At 33.6% G+C, this 22,649-nt stretch overlaps 2 protein-coding genes across 6 annotated transcripts; both read right to left on the reverse strand.

Annotated features, from left to right (window-relative positions):
* Positions 1–2,410: 2,410 nt before the first annotated feature.
* LOC123890480 lies at positions 2,411–11,505 on the reverse strand. Its single transcript, XM_045940089.1, has 6 exons — positions 11,044–11,505; positions 8,686–10,365; positions 8,304–8,555; positions 7,667–7,747; positions 4,602–5,177; positions 2,411–2,654 (listed from the first exon to the last, which is right to left on the reverse strand). Exons 2-6 carry the CDS (start codon positions 9,916–9,918, stop codon positions 2,601–2,603), a joined length of 2,196 nt encoding a protein of 731 aa, XP_045796045.1. The 5' UTR covers positions 9,919–10,365; positions 11,044–11,505; the 3' UTR covers positions 2,411–2,600.
* Positions 11,506–12,946: 1,441 nt separating this feature from the next.
* Positions 12,947–21,286, reverse strand: LOC123890481 (uncharacterized protein At2g33490-like). 5 transcript variants are annotated; one of them, XM_045940092.1, is made up of 11 exons: positions 20,894–21,286; positions 20,260–20,332; positions 18,724–18,798; positions 18,553–18,614; positions 18,388–18,456; positions 16,692–16,720; positions 16,402–16,609; positions 16,063–16,302; positions 15,763–15,816; positions 14,485–15,442; positions 12,947–13,542 (listed from the first exon to the last, which is right to left on the reverse strand). In XM_045940092.1, exons 1-11 carry the CDS (start codon positions 21,005–21,007, stop codon positions 13,523–13,525), a joined length of 1,902 nt encoding a protein of 633 aa, XP_045796048.1. In that variant the 5' UTR covers positions 21,008–21,286; the 3' UTR covers positions 12,947–13,522. The 5 variants fall into 5 exon arrangements, with proteins under 5 accessions (XP_045796048.1, XP_045796050.1, XP_045796049.1 ...); XM_045940094.1 differs by having other exon boundaries at positions 12,947–13,533; positions 20,894–21,215; XM_045940093.1 differs by having other exon boundaries at positions 12,947–13,533; positions 15,763–15,819; positions 20,894–21,215.
* Between the last annotated feature and the right edge of the window lie 1,363 nt (positions 21,287–22,649).

Below are 22,649 nucleotides of genomic sequence, written 5' to 3' on the forward strand. Positions count from 1 at the left end.
AATAGGGATATTAATTTAAATTTTATAAAAAATTAAATATAATTCTTTTGCAATAGTAGTTTTATTATTTACGTATGAGATATATCATATATTTATTTGGCTTATCTAACATGTATATATTATTGAGTTATTTATTTGATCATGATTCATATAAAAAATTAAACTTGATTATTTTCTCATGATTTTTATTTTAAATTATATATATATATATATATAGTATAGAATAGATATAGATGAAAAAACCATAAAAAAGAAAAAAAGAGGAAGTTAAGGACAATTATGGAATAATTAAAAAGCCATAAAGGAAGTTAAGGGTAAAATGGACCAAAAAAAAGTCAGCCCAAACTCCCCTATCCCCTTTATATATTGTCATAGATTGTTATTCTTTTTTATAATCTGTCAGTTTTGGTATGTCATTTTATATATATATCGGTCTCATAGATTATTTTTTCTAATTTATAAATAATAATTTTTTTTGAAGCAATATAAATAATAAATTAATACTCCTTTATTTCACCAAAAATAATAAATTAATAATTTTTTTATAGAAATAATTAAATTAATAAAGCAACGTAAACTAAATATATAATGAAATACGGGCTTTGGCCCCTTTTTGTATATAAAAAAAAAAAAAGAAATGAAATATAATTTAAAATAGATATCAATACCCATTTCGATAATTATGCATTCAAAATCAATTTTGATCCAAACTTTCCAAACATCATGAGTTTATAAGAATCACTTTTCTGTTAATATATCGAAACATAAATCAATTCTGTTCACTTTTAACTAAAATCAATTCTGTCAAACTCAATTCTGCCAAAATCAATTATTCCCGCTGCATAACCAAACACATACTAAGTGTATGTTTGGTTCCACTTCTAGAGAGACCAAAATTGATTCTAAGAGGAGTGTTAGGGTCACACTCTCTAACACACTCTTATAACACACACTAATGATAATTTTTTATTCCTATCACTTGCTACCAGTTTTTTTTTTTTTTTTTTACAATGAGCTGCAGATCGAACCAGAACCTCTATCATACTACCTAATCCCCTCACCAATAGACCAAACCTAGTGGTTTGTTTTGTTTTGTTTTGTTTTAATATACCAAGTTTTTTTTATACTGTATTTTATTTTTGCTTTGACATTTCATAAGCACATGCATGCAATATTTTAACACAGTAACAGACTTAATTCTGGATATATGTAGAAAGGAATCAAGGGATATAGCAGGTCGCTGTGCAATGCTTCTCTGGACCGTATGGAACAACAGGAATAACAGTGTTTGGAATGCGGCGAAGGAAACTGGTCGGTGCTTAGGAGCCAAGCGAATCATCTCTGGACTGAACGGAAGACCGTTCAGCATAACCACCGAACCAACACGCAGGTAGAGCAGCACCAACAACAAACGCAATGGCAGAAGCCTTTAAATGGTTGGTACAAATCTAACGTCGATGCAGGCGGGCTTTCACCGGGATTTAAATAAAACAAGTGTAGGATGGGTTTTGACGGATGGCATGGAACAGCGGCATTCACCACGCATGTGATCTGTCATTTTTTAGTCGGACTCGAAAATTGTGATAGTTACAATTCACAACTTACGTAAGAATTTAGCTCTTTAATGTGAAAGCCCGGGATTTAAATAAAACAAGTGTAGGATGGGTTTTGACGGATGGCATGGAACAGCGGCATTCACCGCGCATGTGATATGTCATTTTTGAGTCGGACTCGAAAAATGTGATAGTTACAATTCACAACTTACATAAGAATTTAGCTCTTTAATGTGTAATATTAAGAATGTATTTTCTCTAAATTCCAACTTAAGCAACAAGTAAATGTAGTTGCTCATACGCTTGTTAAGACGATAATTTCTTGGTCTACTCACTACACTTTTGATTTGTTACCTCTTACCTTTATTGAATAATAAAGAAATGATATAAGTTGTTTTTTGTCGGAAAAAAAAACTATATATTTCATTTATATTATAGATAATTATTTAAATTTAATTAAAAATAACAAATTCAATAAAATGTGACATTTATTATATTAAACATATTATCGCTCAGTCATCAAAGATTAAATAACACTGCTCAGTTACTTGGGTTTACATTCATTATAATTTTAAGGCAAATGCTAGGACTTGTTTATGAATCAAATATAAAAACATTGATATTCAATTTTTTGAAAAATTTTAAAATTGTTATTTTCAAGCCAAAGTTTCTATTTCTTTTTTAATAAGTGCTCTAAGAACACATGTTAGTAGGACCTTCTTTTAAAATATAAATGGTATTTGTATGCTATATAATCTTTTAAAATGATAGTACCCCTTAGAAAATAATTTGAGGGATGCAATTATCAAGTTCCACAAAACATTCCAACATCACTTTTCATGTTAAGTGAAAAATTATTTAAGCAATTGACAATAGTTAACCCATTAAATTATTGACATTGTTGAAGTATTTACAAGAGGAAGAGGGTCAGTGCTATTTTTGAAGGACAATGGCCTCAAGTAAAGGCCAGCAGCATGTAAACTATGTACAAGAGGGTCAGCAAAAGCAGCATGCTTTTGAGGAAGAGGAGGATGTAAACTACAATTTTCAGTTGAGGTCGAAGTATCTTGGATCTTCAGGGAAATGGTATTCCACATTCATCTGCCAAACAGACCACAACAAACCTTGTGAGACACTACAGGCAGACCAAAAATGCACACAATAGACACAAAACAAGAGATCAATTATCTTATCATGTCCTGCACCTGCAGGAATCAGAGCCTATATGCAACATTTTGTTCTATATTAAAGAGAGAGATATACATTTTGATCCAACATTGCTATAAGAGCATAGAGGTTTTTGTTTCTGGTCATCATTCTTTGGTTTTAGAACCAGTAATATTTCATTTATCTGAAATTAGTCCCTAAAATATGAAATTCATGTCAATATAGCCCATGTGTATACAATAAATCATATCTGAACTACCAATGTTATACAATAAATCATATTTTTATGCAAATCATTGACCTCTTAGTCTTTCTTATAGTTCCTCGGCTTTCCTCTGCCTCTAGCAATAGAGCTGCTCTCCATTTAATCTACTCTCTATACTATGGCCTCCGTACATGCGCAAACCACCTAAGTCGAGATTCAACCATCTTTTATAGAATAGATGTTACCCCGACTCTCTCTACTGCTATCAATCATAATCCTACCCTACCTAATATTTTCACTCATCCATCGCAACATTCTTATCTCTGCTGCACCGATTTTATTCTTGTGTTGGCTTTTTATCACAGCAACACCCGAGACCTGCCTTCGTTTCAATTTCAACCACCCAGCTCGAATCAACGGGTTTGCATCTTTCACTATTTATCTACGGTTTTGCACAGTAGACCCAAAATGTTTGAACAGTGGGACTTGTGGCATGGTATGCTCTTCAACTTACACCTCTATGCTAGAGGTTCTTTGCCTTTTGTTACAGTTACACTCCATATACCCCGTCTTACTTCTACTCAAATGGAAGACATATACTTGTAGAGTTTGTCTCCTAGTCTCTAACTTTCCATTTATTTCCTATCTCAAGACTCTTCAAGTAGGACTACATTTTCTACAAAAGTATCCAATGCCAACTTTAAATATGATCGGTAAGTACATCTTCTAAGAATGTGTGGCTTCACCATGCATTCTCACACAAATTGTGGACCCTCATACTATGATCATAAATATCCTTAATAGCTCAAATAAAGGCAATCCAATAACCTTTCTTTTCTGGAGCTTAACACAAACCTACGACGGGACCCTATCACATGACTTCTCCAAATCAATGTAAGTCATGCGCAAGTATTTTTTATCCCTCTAATATTGCTCCATCACTTGTTGTAGCAAGTAGCATAAAATCAAATTGTTTTCAATCATTTTGGTTTTTTGCTTAGTTTATTCTCAATCACCCTTTCCCATAGTTTTTTAGTATAGCTCATAAGTTTAATTCTCCTATAATTTGCGCAATTCTGTATATCTCTCTTGTGTTCTTATATATTAGAATTAAATTATTTGTCCTCCATTCGTCTGACATTTTATTTGAATTCATAATCTCATTAAAATCTATGAGCCAACTAATGCCTCTATCTCCTAGACTCTTCAATACCAGAACAGGTATAATGTCTGGTCAACCTTGCCTTATCCATCATACTAAAGTGTTCATGCTCTTGAATACTACAATAAAAAGTACAGTTTTTGGTCCTATGCAAACATGCACCAAAGAAAAATGAGGATGGGAATGATCACACATTTATACTCCTTAGGTAGCAGAAGGTTTGTTTTAGCTTGAGAAGCATCAAATGAGATTTCAGAGGAAGCAAGAAAACTTGGGTAGAAAGTGCATTAGGAAACGCTTTTTCTAGTTTGCTTCCACTGAAATCCAAAACAAACAGTTTATCATGGAGAAAATGTCAAACTTAAAGAGAAAAATAAACCAAAACGTAACAGGACGAAGTAAATTAATAGTTTTCCACATATGAAGAGTGAAGCCATATTGCTTTTGATATCTTTAGCATGACAAAGAAAAATATGCAATAATTGGCAAAGCCACAATATAAGCATATACATACCTTTCCCTCGTCAGCATCTGAATGACGCTGAGGGAACACAACCTTTAAATCATTACACAAGTAGAATCTCCGTTCTCCTTCATTGTCCAATCCTGCTTTTTCTGGAAAACTAAAACTGCTTTTTTTAACTGATTTACTGCACTTCTTAGGAGAAGGGCAGATAAAGCGAAGGTGTAGAGCATAACGAAGTGGGCCAGCACTACTAGAATTTAACGACTTCCCTGATTCATCACATGTTTTCTCCCAGGACTCCTTTCTTTCGGTCTTCTCACATTCATCTGTTAAACTTCCATGATCAAGCTTTACTGAGGAAGGTACTCCCAGTATTTTCATGTCCGGAGATTTCTTGAAAGAATCCTCTTTGTTTAGTATGTTTCTTTGATTTTCAGATTTTGTTTTACTTTCAACATCAACTGCATCTGAGTGCATTACTTCCCCACTACACGGGATGTCCTGATTCTTTTGCACTAGTGGAATCCCCTTCTCATTTCCACTGCCCAAACCGGATGAACTGTTTTTCAACTGAGGAGAAGTTGAGCTAGAAGACTCAAGAGTGATTTTCTGGCGCAAGAATGTCTGCTCAGTTATAAACAAGAAATTAGAAACTGATAAACAACCAAGTAAATGCAATATGATTTTAAAACATAACAAGAGCATACATAATATGGAAACATTCGTATATGTAAGTTTGAAAGTGAAAAAGGAGATAAATGAACTTGGTTCCAAACGCATCTAGTCCACAAGGATAACTACACTGCATCGTGCGTTAAATGTGGTATTCATCATAGGCAATGTTAAAATTGTTTAGAACATCAGTGAAGATCTATAATCCTAGTTTTCATCCTAGCTAAAATTCTAGGTTGAAACCAGTAATTCCGAAGCCATTTTTGTTTTACACAACATAACTGAAAAAAAGAGTAAACTTCCATGTCAATTTTCCAGAGATTTAAGAGGTATTGAGTAGGTGTTCTATTTATAAACATGTCGAATCAATGTCAAGTTTAAGCCATCAAATTAGTCCTGAAAATGACAGACTACTTCATTATCATTGAACGACCAAACTCAACCCTACAAAACTGGCTTGTAAGGTGAAGAATGCATCTCATTTCATTTGTTATCATTTGTTTAGGCGATATTACATCCAATTAGACTCTCCTCTCTACACATCCCCAGGCCTAAACATGTGACCCAAGTGACCCGATAGAAGGTAGCCCAACAGATATATGATAGGCTCTAATACCATCTTAAAGTTTGGGCTAAACACAACTCTACTGTACAAAACAATTTGTAAGGTGAGGGATGTCTCTCTCTCACTTTTTAGGGATATCACATCCAATATGGGAGTTTCAACATAGGTTTGAGATAAGAACCAAGGCAGATCGCACATGGGATAAGGGTCATATCCAGATTGCAATTGGGAGACTAAGCTGTATCTAAATCAAAAGCAGAGGTCAATCTACATCTGAGACAACCAAGGCCAAACTACACTGTGATAATGAACGACCAAACAATATTTCAAACCACCAATGTCAAACTGTATCAAGGATCTCGGTCAAATGCTGACGGGGCTTTAAAAGGCTACAGACTGTTGGAAGGAGAAATAAATAGTGCAACCAACTGATCTAAGACAGGTTGTGAAGCAGCAGACAGAAAAATCCAATGTCAAAACAAAACCTAAGAGAAAAGGTGGCCAAAATCTGAAAAGAGCTATCAGAAGAAAATAATTGTGGAAATAATCATGTCATCGGCTCATCGCAGTAAAGTTTCACATTCTACAGAAATTGATGGCAAAATTCGATAGCAAAATAGTGATAAGATAACCCACAGAAAATGTTACCACTCTGATAACATGATAATGTAATGTTATAGAGGTTAGTCCTTTAGGTATAGAGGTAGATAAATATCAATTTTTCATCAAAAAAGAGGTAGAAAAATAAATACTAACCATAATAAAATATTGACATGATGTGAAAGATGTTACACACGATAAAACACCAATGCCTATTTATATTTATACTAGACTAGTGGTCTTAATTAAACAAAGAAAATCTAACATTGTAAAAGATAATCTAAGATACTCTAACATTTTATGATAAATAAAATAATGATGTGGTTAGATAATTTTTAGATGTTCTAACATTGATAAACCGAGGATCACTACTTTGGAGGACAAAAATGGACATTTACTCTCAACAAATCTAATGTGATCTTATATCATTAATTTAGTTTAGAAATTTTTTAAAATATGTGACATGAGTATCTATTTGAAAGAAAAAAAAGAACCATAATAAGTTGTGAACCACAAACATGTATCAATGTCCCCAGCTAAAAAGTAGAACTTGAATTTTCATAACCCCTGAACATTCCTTTTCAAGGTATCCCCGTACTGCTAAAAATTAGTATATTCCTACATTTTTATATTATTTACAGTACATGACAAACACCTAAGCAACTCTAAGTTGCAGTACATGCTATGTACCTATAAGCCATTGGATGTGGCAGTACATGCTATGCACCTCTAAGTTGCAAGCTTTGCTTCATTATTACCAGATCCTCATTAACACTCATAAGAGAAGCCAAAGTAAAAAGAACCTGGAAATTAGCATCTTTCTGATCCTGACAGTAATAAATAATTATAAGTGAATAAATGTTTTGCTAAGAATATTCCCATCTATTTATTAATTATGCATATTTTAGTATTTATTCTGTAAATCAAACCTGCATAAGTCAATTTCCTTAGAAGGAAATGAGGCCTTACAACCAGCCTCTCACCAACAAAGGAAATAGAGCAGAACACACCCTTGTCATTGTAGTCTCATATTTCTTTTGTGGTGAAAGATAGTTTTATTATGTTCTGTTATGTAACTTATGTCTTTTTAGTGTTTTGTTTTTTACAACATGATTTCCATTTGGTTGTGTTTCAATAATTCATTTGAGTCTTATTTAATGTTACTTAAGACTTTGTAACAGGTATAACTTATATGGATTAATTTCCTTATGGCATTCTGAATTAAAACAATGTCCATGTCAATTGAGTCAGATTCATCCGGACTGCAATATCTTACTTTGGTACCAGATGGCATGTCACTCAAATCATAGTTGCAAAAGAAAGTGTGAAGAGGAGTCTTTTCTGGATTGCTTAGCACCTGCAGAGAGCAACCAAAGGAAAGAGTAAGGAACTCTTGCACAAAAGATGTCAATCTTTATAAATATCATGGAAATGGAAATTCAAGAGTTGAATATGTAAAACAGACTACAAGATAAGATCAAGAATTATTGAAGCACCATATATGTTTGGAAGAATGGATTTGGCGAGTAAAGAAGGGAATGTACTGAGAGTACACATTGAAGCCTAATCTACATCAAACATTTTCCTTCTCTTCCCTCCAAAAAATTCTCACTAAACATAGTACAATGATGATATGCATACATATATATACATTTATATAAGGAAATGAAAGCAAGCAGTGCATTCTTATCAACTGACCTACTGAAAAGTCCATTCTCTTGGCACCGGAAATCAAAATAATTCTTGTCACCGAAAAATATATAAGGACAATACACTTGTTACTCAGTGTAATGTTATGTGTAATGTTTATCCATACAGATATACGACAAAGGCTCTAACTTGTTACTTAGGTTTGTTTGAAGACATTCAGATACAAGGGCAAAAATTGAAAAGTGAAACAAGTATATCAGTACCAGCTGAATTCTTCCTTTCATTGGTATACGGAAACGGCTTTTGACACTTTGTGAATCATCATTTCTAGACCCTCGTTTCAGAAGTTGGCCTCTAAACTTGTTTGATGAAGAATTTCCCGCAAGATCTATGGATGCATAATACAATAGATAGGAATCTCCATCCACACTAGTAACAGAAAATGGAAGCTTCTGTGATTTAGGAGAGAAGTTTCCCCCAGAAATACTTAACACAGCCAGAAAACCATCGAGTTTCTACAGATACAACAGAATAGTAACAAGTAACCGTCGGTCAGTTTCTGTTAAAAAAATTCAGTCAACCTAAGTATAGAATCATACACAAGAACATACAGTACAGTAATTACTTTTTGGCTTATATACAAACCTTACTATGGTTTCCGGAGATGAACCGGCCAGATAAAAGAGACTCCTCAAATGAACCAACCAAAGACCTCCTGACTGAAAGTCCACTCAAACTTCTAGTGAACCTCATGGAGTTAGAGATGGGAGCTGATTCTTGAGAAACTGGCCAATTCATGCAAGAAATTTCATCCAGAGAAGATGGACAAAATTCTTTAAACGAGAATTCAACATCCTCAAAAGATGTATGTGAAATTTCTAAATCATCGTCTTTATTATTTAACAAAAGGTATGAACTAGAATTGTCTAGTGGTTCTTCTTCACTCCTTAAAGTTATATTGCAATTCTTTATCTCTTCGGTGACACTCCTGCATCTTGCAGCAGTTTTCATTCTTTCGGAAAATCTAGGACCAAGAGGTGACAACGAAAGAGGAGAGCTCACAGGAGATACAGCTATTATGCCACTTTGAGGTCTAACCAAGATACTTGATTCTCTTAGGTGTTCAATTCTAAGAGTTGGTGAACTACCCTGGGATATGAAGCCTCTATTTTCTAGCAAAGGACCATCAGTTTGAAAAAGGGATTCTCTACTTTGTTGTATGTTTTTCTGCTCAAAGCAATTTGTTAAGGACCAAGAAGGCATTGTATAACTGCTTTTACATCCAATATTTGCCTTCTTATTATCTTGTGCAGTGGACTTTCTGATATCTTCATTCTTAACGAGGGAAAAAGCCTCATTATTTCTGCTTCCTATGTCAAGAGAATCGCCTTTGAAATGACTCGGGGAGAGCATACTGCTTAGTGGAGATAAAAGTCGTTTCCTGACCAATGAAGTGGCAGTTTCAGCGTCATTGGCTGGAACTTCAGCGATTCCATCAATTAAAGAACTTGTTCTGCCTGCTTCAAAACCAACAACCCTGGAAGCAGGAGTTTGAACCCTTCGTTCACTTTTTGAAGCAGAAAGAGTATTTCTATCAGACGAACCAATCTTTAAACTGTGGACATTGGAAGTGACTTCCATGGCTCCTCTATAAAATGTGTTATCAGAAACATTTGACATTTCCAATGAGGCATTCTTGGGAAAATCATCAAATGAGGATCCAAGGGTACACGCAGTATACCCGTGAGTGTTTACACTATTCATGCTGCTTATAGAAGTGGGGCTTGCATCCGAAAACTGAGGCGAGCTATTTGAAGCTACCCCCAAAAGCTGAACCTTTTCAGCAGCTTCACTTGAGGGTATTTGTGGCAAACCCATCCTTAATATTTAAGTCACTAAATCCTGAACTTGGTCTATTGCTAAAAAGATGAAAAACTTGCTTGAAATTATCAATGTGATCCTTCGCCAAGGTCTTAAATGTTCATTTCACCGCATGCCAGTTTACCAGACTATCACGCTAAAACGCACTACATCAACTAACAACTACAATCCTACCAGGTTCACTCTTCAACTATTCATGCTACCTATTAACAACTACAATTGGAATGCTATCATACCAATCAAGTAATTCTAAACCTATAAGAATTTCATACTATGCTATGTATTTATAGCAGAGAAGTCCATGTTTGAGATATTGCAATCATCATTTCTTTTGCAGGGCATGATGATATATATCCAAGAACTGCAAACGGAACAAATCTCACGATCTCCATATCGGCAGCAGATGAAGCCCAAACAATCCATAGCGAATTACCAATTCATGGCCTACGAGTGAAACAACAATTGAATAAACACATCAGTAATCTGAGTTCACAAATCTAGAAGAAAAAGCACATCAAAACAGATACATAGCTCACACTTTCCTCAAATTCAACACTTCCTAATAAATCATATTTACAATACATATTTTCAAGAAACAAAAGTTCATAATTCGAACATAATTGAAAGCAATCAACAATAAAATTGAAGGAAATGTGGAGCGATGAAAATAACATACATCAAGCAAATACCTAAAAGAGAAAAAAAAAAAAAATTGAAAAGTAAAGTTGAAATAATGATCTAGCTTAAGAGCAACTTGTGAAGATTAAGTAAGAATAATAATAAATGCCATTAAACACAAGGTTTCTTTTGACACAACCAACATGAAGAAAGAAAAGGAAAACGTTGATCAAAAGAAAATGGTAACCCCTCATGCTTTTGAGTTGTCATCTACTACAAGCAACGGTGTTTTTTTTTTTTTTAAACCCTCCTTAAGCAGAACAACAAAAACTCATAACCCAAAAAAATAAAAACTAATTATAAATAAAATTTAAAAAAAAAAAAAAAAGTTTTGCGATGATCCCATAAACCCCAAAAGAACAAAAATCAACAAAACGAAAGAAAAATCAAACCAAATACAATAATAAAAATTAAGATGATCGAGTTAGCAACAATAAAACGCACCAAAGGAGGCTAGAACCAGAAGAATCCAGAAGAAAAACCATATAAATAAATAACCCTTCTGCAATTGAACTTTGAGATCAAATAAATAACAACCCAATAAAGAAAAAATAAAAAGTAAGCAAAAGGGTGTTTGAAAAATCAATTTTTTTGATTTGGGTTGTTGAAATTGCAGAAGGTGAAAATGAAGATGAGATAAGGGATGGTGGGTTAGGTGTTTATCAATGGAATTGGTGTGTGATTGTGAAGTTGAAGAATGAGGCATGTGTTTGTGTATGTATCTGTGTGCCCACAATAACATTTACATCTGTCCAATGTTTATGTTTGTTTATACATAAACCAAAAAAAATTACACACAAATTTTAGCCTTAACCTCATCATTCCCACCGCACACACACACCCCCACTTGCTTTGCCATCAATATTTTGATGTACTAGTAATTATGTACAGTAATTAGAAAACACTAATTACAAAAATTTAATAATATTATGTAATTAAATCATTTGAAGAGACTTTTTTTCCTTATCTCTCTGTCACTCACCATCATGTATAGTACATTTTGTCTATTCTTTTATGCTTATCTTTTCTTTTCACTGATACATTCTGTTGCCTTTTTTTAGTTTTTTATTTTTTGCAATTGGGTTCCATCATGATAAAGATAAATGGTGGAAAAGGTAGTATTTGTTTTTTAAAATTTGAAAATTTTCACATTCTAATGTGAGTTTATTGTTTATTCAAGGGTCGATTTTGAATTTGTAATTCAAGGGTTTGAATTTATTTCTTTTTGACTGGTTAGTTAAGAGATTGACATTTTTATTAGTTGTACAGTACAAATATATATATATATATATATATATATATATATATTAGAATTTAGAAGCAGAAACTGTCCTTTGAAGATTATAAAAAAATGTAGGTTAAACCGGTATGACCCAAATTGCAGTCTAAAATATGTACATGATGAGATTGAGATGAGACAATTTCACGGTTTTGTTAACAGAATTGGACTATAATGCCGTGTTTGAGTTGTCGTTTTCTTCTGCTGCATGCATTTATTTTTGGTTAAATAAGTTTCAATGGTAACATACTAGTATAATAGTATATTGTTGCTGGTCATGATTTGATATAACTAGGATTTAAACAATATCCATCCAGTAGACCCAATTTAAACGGTGTAACAATATTTTATACACGTAATTGTAAACTTATCAAATGGGGAAGGGATATGATAACACAGGATTAGATGATATATGGTAGGCCCAAAATGTTTAAGTGAGAACTATAGATTTAGGGTCGGTAGATAGAGCAACACATGCCATAACAATATAAACCTGAGACCAAACAAGTATAAATATAGTAATTTATACTTGTTTGATCTCAAGTTTAGCATATAAATGTATAAGTGGAGTGTCCCGAATTCGAACCCGAGCTCCTGCACATATAGTGCGATGTCCTTACCAACTGAGCTAACTTCACAGGGTATGCTTATCTTTTTAACTAAATAAACTTCTGAAAAAAAAATCTTAACCATGTTTAAATCTGAATGGATAAACGGTGTTTTTTCTCCATCTCAATATTTAAATACAGGATGGAGCTTATTTTTAATAATAATAATGGGAAAAAAAAAGCTCACTTTATAAAAGATTAAAAGAAGTATGATATGACTTAAATCTGGCATAGGCTAAGGCCATAAATCTCTATCAGTTGACATGACCAATTTTTCACCCATACCTACAATGTCAGACAGATGTTAGCAATAGCATAAATGGAAGGATCATCACTTCCCAAAGATACGTGCACTGTTCAAGCATAGTCATCATCGTACACCTAACTTAGGCATAAAATGACTTTGCAGGTGCACACCTTCCAGTATACGTGGCTCACATGTATCCACCAAACAATATAGTTCAAAGATGAAACAAAATACATCAAATTGCTGAGAAACAGTACAAGGGGAATGGATAAAGTTTGTAGAAACAACCTTTCACTGTTAGGAGTTTCTCTAATAATAAAAATACAAAAGTACCCACATCAAGGGCTAATGAGTTCATCAATGGGAAAATTCAAGTGCTATCTGCTGTTCATTGTCTGGCCAAAGGCAAGAGAAGCTAGGAATTCGGGAGGGGGGAGGGGGGAGGGGTATCTGTTTCTAGATTTACTTTCATCCTCAAAAGGTTGAAGGGTTTAAGTTGGTTTTACTTGGGGATGTGAACAAAATTTTTCATCCGGAATATATACACAACACATAAAGACACAATCATGTAGAGTTTAGTTCCCATCAACACTAGTTATTATAGTAAAAATAATAGATACAAATTGAGATGAGAAGCTAAACCATACATAGCATATTTACATATACTTCTTCCGAGAACCTTCTGTTGGGCAAAACCGTAGAATTCCATGCCAGTGATTTTTAGCTTGGACGAGCATAGAATGCAAATACTTCATATCATTCACCAGAACTCAGCATTGTGCATGAGATTTAGCTCCCACCTGCATCCACTGAAAAACCTCATACTCAAGTTTCTCACCAACATGAAGAAAAATGTTGATGCTAAACATAAATTATGCTAGATTACATGACTGTCAAAGCAAACATTTGAATTCAAAATGGAAGCCATGCTCCTCAATTACGTAAACATTCCAGATATGAAGGAGTAATCATAAAGAACCTTATCTATATGAAAATGGACGACAACTGCAACATAATTTTGAAACAGTTCTCATTATCGATTTACAGAATGAGACAGTTGAAAACATCAAGCACTATGATATTCCAATGCAATTATTTCCCAAGAATGGCAATAAAATCGTGATAACCAACTTGGATCCTTTCACCAATGTTTTACTACTATTTTAAAATGTATATATAGATTCTGCAATTTCATTGTGTCACTTATGAGATTCATGTTTAACTGAATCTAGAGAGCACAGTGAGAATTCAAGCTATTTAACAAGTCATATTCAATTGTGTGAATAATACCAAAGGAAGCTATTAACAGCATCTTTTGGAAACATCGCTAAGTATTTTGACAATGTTTGTAACCATAGAGTGGAAGAAATACAATGCATCAATTTGGCAGGATTCACAAAAAAGTCCAGAGGAAGGTGCACCGCTAAATACATGAAAGAAACATAATTTTTTCTTCAACATTCAACTAAGGCTATAAACATGAGTTGACTGATGAAGGGTTGCGACTTGCTAACCACTATTTTCTAATGAAACTTATGATCAAATAATATATTTTTAACAACTGATATTTTGCCTTCAGAGGTTCCCTGACATATCCTAATCCATATTTCTCAGAATAATGGAAACAAACTAAGGCAACATGCATTAACAGCATAAGTTGATTCTGGCACTCAGTATATTTGAAGACAAGTAGCTAAATTCCGGAAAGTCAAATTTTATACAAAATTTAAGATAAAGAAATAGTACTTTACCTTGGATTTCACTAGAGTGAGAAGCTAGTTCGGGTAGAGTTGATACTCTCTGGGATAAAGGTGTCAGTGGAGGTGATGCAGCTTCCTCAACCCTTTCTGGAATTTGGTGAGTATGCAAATACTTATTACTAACATTCAATACCACAGCTCTCTGACTACTTGAGGGTATAGAAAAACTCCGAGAGACAGTGATGGGTGGAGTTGGAAGTGGAGATGCTGAACTTGATACAACTGGAGGAAATTTATTAATTGCAGGATGCTCTGGATTCCTTAATCCTAATGGAGCAGAGTGACCTATTCGAGAAGATTTAGTTGCCTTGCTGGTTTGGTTACCAGGGGGTCTAGGAAGCTCGTGTAGTTCACTTATCCTAGGTGAAGAAACAAGGGGAGGCGAAGCACCAGGAGATGCTTTTGGAGAGGAAGGCTGGGGTATCGGCAGACGTGGAAAACCCCCAGAGACAGGTTTTACAGACAATGGCTTATTAGTCAATGGACCTGAAAAAGCATGCCTTTTTATTTTCTTAGTATCAAAAGCATTAAAAATATCAACTTGTGGATGTGATTGTCCCTCTGTCGACGGACGTGGTAACTGAGCAGATGTATCACTGTTGCTTTCTTTGAGAATAGAGTGAGCTCTAGGGATAGCTGGTTCTGACAATTTACCATCAACAAAATCTCTCCCATTCTTTTTTTCCTCCAAATGCGATGAATGCCACAAATCATGTGAAGATGCACTTGCACTTAAGCGTGGTGCAGAACTAGTTTTTGTTTCTTTGATGTTGACAGGTGTAGGAAGTACATAAGCATTAGGCTTTGCTGCAGATGATGACAACAGTTGTCTTACTTTTTCAGCTGGGTCAAATTTCTTTTCCGCAAATATTGGAGCTGAATAGCTGCTGACTCTTGGTGGATCTCTATGTGATACTTTAAAATCTCCATGATTCTTATCTAAACTTGTCTGCCAGAAAGCAGATTAATAAAAGTATTAGAGGATAACCCAAGTCAAATTAGAGAAACTTTTTCAGTTGATGACCAATTAGACCAAGGCAAGAATGAGAATTACATAGTCGTTGTTATAATGCGACCAATATCCATTAATTAGAGGTGTAAAAGAATTATTTCAGTAACTGTCCTAAATATAGAGATTTTGGTTTGAAACATTGTATTGTAGGCCTAAGTAAGGGAGTTGAGGAGCTTATTTACCTGGATTTTACTTCACAATAATTTAAGATTTAAATAGGAGTTTCAAATTGGATAAACAAAATTGGTAAAGAATACCTCTGCAGTTTCTGTGGTTGAAGCTCGAACATTTGAACGGCTTGATTCTTCCACCTGCTAATATATAAGCAATGATGATAACAAGGTGAAACAATAACTCAGATTTTAAAGAAAGACAAAGTGATAGCATCTATAGATGTAAAAAGGTCTAAAATAACCACAGTAAAATGCTTCTGTGATAACCACAGTAAAATGCTTCTGTGATATTCCTTTTAAAAAGGTAAGCAATAAGCATTAAACAAAATCAATATGCACCTAGGCATTAAAACCATACAATTATGAGTAATATTAAATTTCTACCTCTGCTGCGTTTGGCGATGTGGGGACAATATAATCCTTGTTTGATCTGTAGTTAAAACTCAACTCACCGCCTTCAGTGGCTTCATACTCATACTCATTCACATCATCTTCAAAACTACCTTCACCGTCATCATCTTCAAGGCTACTGAATTGGTAATCAATATGCTGCACCCCGGCAACCATCCTAACATGTGGCTCAACAGCCTCCAGTGATTTAAGTCCCTTCCGAAAGAAATTCAACTATATTTAAAGTAAAACAACATGAAAAGAGATACATTAAGACTTACCCAAAAAGGATCTCAAAAATTTGAATGAGAAAGGTCTAAAGTTTAACAAAACCTGAGCAGCATGGTGGCGAGCTGCTTGTGTTAGGAGACTACGTGACTGGCCTTGTTTCAGGGATTTTAACCGAAAAGCACAGAGTGTTGCTTCCTCTTCATATTCAGCGTGAGCAGCTTGCAAATGCTGTAAAGTGATATTTTCACCCTTACCACTTTTTGACTTTCCTTTCTCTTTTTGTTGGGCAACCATGTACTCATAAACCTCTCTGAAAGCAATACAGAAGATTCAGGAAATATTCACATGAGAGTAAGGCACAGAAAACTAACAGCGAGTTTATAAGTATAGACCTTTTTTCATCACACTGACGCTTCATGTCCTGCATGATTAATAGAAAGAAAGTGAGATGTAGTAAAAAGTTGACTCTATAAAACATAAAACTATGAAGCAGCAAACTCAATACATTTTCAAATTTATTTACCACTGTCCTAGGCAAGGCAATCTATATAATTCCAAAAGGCATCGAAGAGGACATAGTTTTTCATCTCTCAAACTTGACTTTGTAAGGACAACTTTATTATGTTTGGAAAGCCAAGCTTAAAATTAGAGATATCAAAGATTATTTATTTGTTGGGTAAATAGTTCAATATTTAAATCTGTCTTCCTGGATATGCTCTACCCAACATCCTGTAAGAGTGAAAGTGCCACTGCTAATTGCCACTGTCCTCTTCTTTCACCATTCTTTAAGTTCTTCAATTTTGATCCTACACCTTGCTCAGTACCACTTCAATCTCCACTATTATTGTAAATATCAACCCTAAAATTCCTTACACACAATGCCTATTAAATCATCCAGTGATTAACTACAACTGCATGAAAAGCTTAATAAATCCTCCACACACTACTAACTAAGGGATACATCTATTATATGACACTGGCTTGGCACCATAAAGTGCCAATCAATTTCCCACAATGATCTCAAATAAGGGGGAAAATTGAAACTGCAATTAATTCAAAAGTAAACACTTTGAGGAGGGTATATGATATAAGTCTCATGAGATTCATTCAGGATTGTATTCATTAAACAACAGCATAGAAAATTATACAGTGTTACGAGAAACCAAAACAGCTATTTTTAACATTATACACAGATGTATATACCCATTAAACCAGAGATGGAGGCAACAGATAACCAACCAGAACATTACCAACAATATACATACTGATAATGTAATAGGATCACATCCTAGCAACATTTTCCCCTGAGGCATTATAAATTTCATGCATTACAAAGAGTCCAGAGACATTAGCTTTTGTTAATTGTATATAAGTTGTAATTTAATGATAGAAAACCACATTTTTTAGCAACGGTAATTTAGTGATTGTTTGGATATACGTTGAGAAGGCTTAAACGTGCGTTTCAGCTTCAATCGTGAGTTGCTTTTCTTATAATGTTGTTTGGTTGGCATTAACACAAAGCAATTCTGTTGTCCAGACTCGATTCTATCTCAAGCTAGATTTTGAAGCTTTTGCGGCAATGTCAATCGCTTTTGGGTTCCACTGGTCTGAGACAAACATTACCTTTTTCTATTTCCTTCATTTGCCCTTATAATATTTTTAAGGGTTTTATTGCCAGTTCTCACAAGCCTCTGTTTTATTGTAACGATTGATATATTAAAAAATATTTTGGTAATTATACATCTAAAATCAATTTTGATGCAACTATCCAAGTAACACAAATTAATAAGAATCAATTTTAGTTGAATACATCCAAGCATAAATCAATTTACATTCAACTCACTTTTAATTAGAACCAATTTTAATTCAAAAAAAAAATAATTCTCTCAATCAATTCTATCAAACTCAATTCTCTCTGCCGCATAACCAAACACACACTTAGTAATAGCTACGAATAAGTAAAGTTGAAATACTAAAAAAATTAAATGAGGGAAAGGTGAAATACAAAGAGAGCATACATATATGCATTAACCATTGTGTGCACTTTAAATAAACAAATATGACAGATAGAAAAGTACATAAACATACCTCAACAGTTCTTAGTTCATTAAGAAGAGACTCGGATGGTCTGGTTATTGTCAGTGCTACATGAGAACGCTGTGGAACAGAAGGGATAGAGTCATCATAAAAGTTTCTGTAAATGAACTGCACTTCAAGAAGAAAATCAAAAGGTTGCACCCAACAAAAACTTACGTAGCTATCAACAAGTTTCTGAAGTTCAAACTGCACATTTCCAAGCATCCCCAAAACTTTACCTGCATACAGTTCATAACAACTGTAGCAACAACTAAACATGATTTGAATCAACTAGCATAAAAGCTAGGTAATTTAGATATGGAAGTTATGAAACATTTACCCACTCACCACTCTCTACATCATCATTTAAGGCAGTTTTCTCCAGTAGACAGGTACCCATTTCTTGCAGCGACTCTGAAAATTCTGGAACATGCATTACAATAAAGATACCTTAGAGACTTTAATTTTTCAAGGCAATAAATGATGAGGAAAAAAAACAAGAAAAAGAATATTAACTACATAAAGAGTCAGTTCAAATAAGCTTTTCGAGCACTTCCAGAAAAATAAATATGTAAAATAGTTTTACAATAACTACACTTCAATATTACAGAAATATTTTAAGTAGTAGCTTCCCATATAAGTTGAAAAATTAGATTCTATACTTCAATATTACAGAATCTCTCATTTAAAGTGAGAAGGGAGGAGACAGAGGCACAACTAAAGAGGTCACAGTTCTTGAAAGAGAAAAGAGTGAATGACAGGCTGCAGAGAGGCTGCAAGACTTAGAGGAGTGTCCAAAATTGGGGAAATGGGCATGATGGGAAAGCTAAAGTTTGTCGCAACCGAGTTAGGATCCTCTCCATTTGTTTTCTCCATTATTCCTCTCCATTACTATGGTTTTGAAGAGTTTTAGGATATATATTTAATAATTGGACACACCAAATGTCACATCATTGCATTTATATTTCCAAAACTTCAATAATGGAAAAATTGGAGAAAGCAAAAAATGGACAGGATCCCAACTCGTCCCAACCAGGTCTCAAAATCCAACCCAAAAGACCTCTTCAAGACACTCAAACTGAGCAATCCACAATCACCATCTTGATCAGTGGTCTCACTCAACCCCACGATGTTGTGATCTTCTCTGTAATTCCACTCGGAGAGGCGACTGTAAATCATAGGATTGTGCAATGATATACAAAAACTTGCAATTTTGACTATACTATTATTATATATGACAATAGAATGAACTAACAATGAAGATTTGTGGTTATCATTCCTAGCTAAACAAATTGTAAATGTCTGTCTAACGACAAGTAAAGATAATAATTGCAGTCAGAAAAAGGATACCCTAGAGAGTAGAGATATTGATATTTTCAAATTCATTTATTCTACTATCCATCTGCGTTTCAAAGGAAACCACAACACACAATTTCAATAACAATAAAAAGCATGCCATAGCAGGAGTACAAATTACAAGTTAAGCATCATGGGCTGTTTTCCAAATATGTAATGGACGGAAATGCTGGACTTTGCCAGTAATGCAGAAGACCATGCTGATCATGGACTATGACTATTGGAAATATAAATTGTTCAAGTCGTTATATATAGTGCACATCTAATGATGTGTTTTTGTAGATGTTGAATCAACTGCACAAACATTCCAGACCAACGTTTACTAAGAAACAAAAAAAAATTCGCTACCATATGGATGTCTGTTTGGAGTGTCCACTAAACGTGAAAACAACCAATTCCCTGTACTTACATATTTGGAACATACAGGAAAAAAAATAAAGATCTGGTTACTACCTAATAACTAAATCATATGTGAGGAAAAATGGAACAATATGAGTGATCAACAGAAAGTCCAAGATTAGATCTTACCATAAGCACTATTTTCAGTGGCAGCAGCTGCAGCAAGCAGGCTATCATAGCAATCTCTCATCTCTTGCATATACTGCGAAATCGAAAAGGAAAACCATAATAATCGCCACTAAAATTAGTAAACCAGATAGAACCAATCGAACACCAGATTATCATACATTCTCCACCAATTTCGTATCAATCACACACTCAAATTTCCACATTCTAACACTCTAACTACAACTATAAGATCACTAATTCAAGATGAAATCACAACAAAACCAACACCTAGAATACCAATTTTCCATGGGAAACACATTATTCCACGCATTTAACTCGAGAACTAAAACCCTCACATATCAATCAATTTTACCACACAACTACTAAGTCAAAAAAATTAAATAAACAATAATTAATCAATCAAAGTTAATCAACTAATTAATTAAACTAATTAATTAAATAAATAAATAAATAAATAAAGTAAGTATGAATATGATTAATGAATTCCAGATCAAAACGCAAATAATCCGTAATAAGTTAAATCGATTACTGAAATTAATAATACATTAAATAAATTGAATTAAATAAAATAAATATAAATCGAAAAATGAATGCAAATCGACGGTGAAGTCAGAAATAGTAACGCCGTGAGGACCTTAGCAGCGAGAGCAAGCTCATCGAACTTAACGGAAGGTTGAAACTCCTTCTTGTCTTTCCCAACGGTTTTGTGAAGTGCAATTCGCTTCAACTTGTTAAGCGAAGACTTCATTTTCGAAACCTAGATTGAAACGACAGTGAAAGAGGACAAAACGGCAAGGAAGAAGAAGAAGAAGAAAGAGGTGTGAATTTGACAGTGTAGGTTTGGGTCAAAGAAAGAAAGAGAAGTGAGGTATAGATCAGAACAAAGAAGAAAAAAGAAGAAACGATGCTAAATGAAATGAAAATTAAAATTAAAATGAAAATGAAATTGGAATCACACTCTAACGTCATGCCCCTATGCTTACAACAGAACCCGCACGCTTTACCTTTACCTCACTACACGTGTGCCACTTTACCAACAGTCAAATTTTCATTTTAACTTTTCCCTTTTTTCTCACTTTTTTTCTCATTTATAGAAGGAAATTAAAAAAGTTTATATCATGTCGTGACATTTAACTTTTTTTTTTGGATACAATCGTAACATTTAATTTTGGCTAATTTTTTTTTTTTGTTTTTACCATGTTTAATCTTATTTGGAAAACAGTTTTGGCATTAAGTGGTTTTAACTCCCTGTCGATTGCAGTTGTGAAGGATCGAACTGTGATCCTCTCTATCAAGTTCAGCGTCAATCATCACTGAACCAACTAACGATTGGTAACGTTGATTAATATCTTTTAAAGAACTTGCAAAATTCTTATCTCTTTTTTCATATGTAATGTATTCGGTTAAAATATAAGAACTCATTTTATTGAGCTGGATTGTGTTTAATTTTTAAATTATTCTTGGTATTGGATAAATTCAGGGTTAAAGATTTGACAAAAATTAAAAATTTTGCCACCTACTAAATCAAGGGAGAATTTTTTTTCCTCGGTACAAATTGACTAAAATACCAAAATAATTTTTTATCCATAGCATTTGTTCAATATCTTAAATTTTTTCGTAATTTTTTTTTTTGTACAAAATTTTATCGTAAGTTAATCTATCTTATACTCCCTCCGTCCTAAATTATAAGGGAAAAAAACCCTTTTTTTTTCCAAATTATAAGAGAAAAAATCATTTTCAAAAATGTTTTTTTCCTTATTTTCATAAAATTAAATGCAAATTGCATTTAATTTCTTCTCTCTCATTTTCTCAATAAACAACAACCAATAAAAGTTATTTTTACATCTTCCTATGCAACTTATTCTAAGGAAAAACCCACAAAAACATACTTCAAATTCTCATGTTTTACTTTTTCTTAATAAGTGTTGTTTTTTTATTTTCCCTTATAATTTGAGACGGAGGGAGTACCATTTTATTCAATATTTACATTGTAGAGATTAAACAGATTATTTACTACGTACATTTTGCATAAATATTAAGAGGTCGACTCTATAACGTGTAGAAAACAAAAATAGAAGTTAAAAAAGAAAAGACAAATGCTAAATAGTGTCCCGGGGCACTCTTTAAACCTTTAAATAGTAAGTTTTTTATAGAATTTTTATGGAAATGCGTAAAGTCAACGCATTGGAAATTGGAGTGTTTAATTTTTTGAATAAAAAGATTCTTTTTAATGAAATGCTTAAAAAGTACCCCAGAGACACTCATTAACAAGACCCAAAAGAAAAAATGACCACGGACTTCTACATTTTTACTCTTCAATTTGACCAAAACATAAATATCACAAGCTTTTTCTACTTTTTTAATAAACATTTTTGTATGTTTCCTAACAA

Source organism: Trifolium pratense, linkage group LG6 (genome assembly GCF_020283565.1).
Source record: "Trifolium pratense cultivar HEN17-A07 linkage group LG6, ARS_RC_1.1, whole genome shotgun sequence".
Classification (NCBI taxonomy): domain Eukaryota; kingdom Viridiplantae; phylum Streptophyta; class Magnoliopsida; order Fabales; family Fabaceae; genus Trifolium; species Trifolium pratense.

Bases quoted from the DNA above. Each gene is read 5' to 3' on its own strand.
- LOC123890480 (XM_045940089.1), bottom strand. From the start codon at position 9,918: ATGGGTTTGCCACAAATACCCTCAAGTGAAGCTGCTGAAAAGGTTCAG. The intron at 8,556-8,685 runs GTTTGTATATAA...TTGTATCTGTAG, and splicing joins TCTCCGGAAACCATAGTAAG to AAACTCGATGGTTTTCTGGC. The intron at 2,655-4,601 runs GTATGTATATGC...TCTGTTTGGCAG, and splicing joins CAGATGCTGACGAGGGAAAG to ATGAATGTGGAATACCATTT.
- LOC123890481 (XM_045940090.1), bottom strand. From the start codon at position 21,007: ATGAAGTCTTCGCTTAACAAGTTGAAGCGAATTGCACTTCACAAAACC. The intron at 18,615-18,723 runs GTGAGTGGGTAA...AACTGTATGCAG, and splicing joins AAATGATGATGTAGAGAGTG to GTAAAGTTTTGGGGATGCTT. The intron at 15,443-15,762 runs GTATTCTTTACC...GCTTTCTGGCAG, and splicing joins CAACCACAGAAACTGCAGAG to ACAAGTTTAGATAAGAATCA.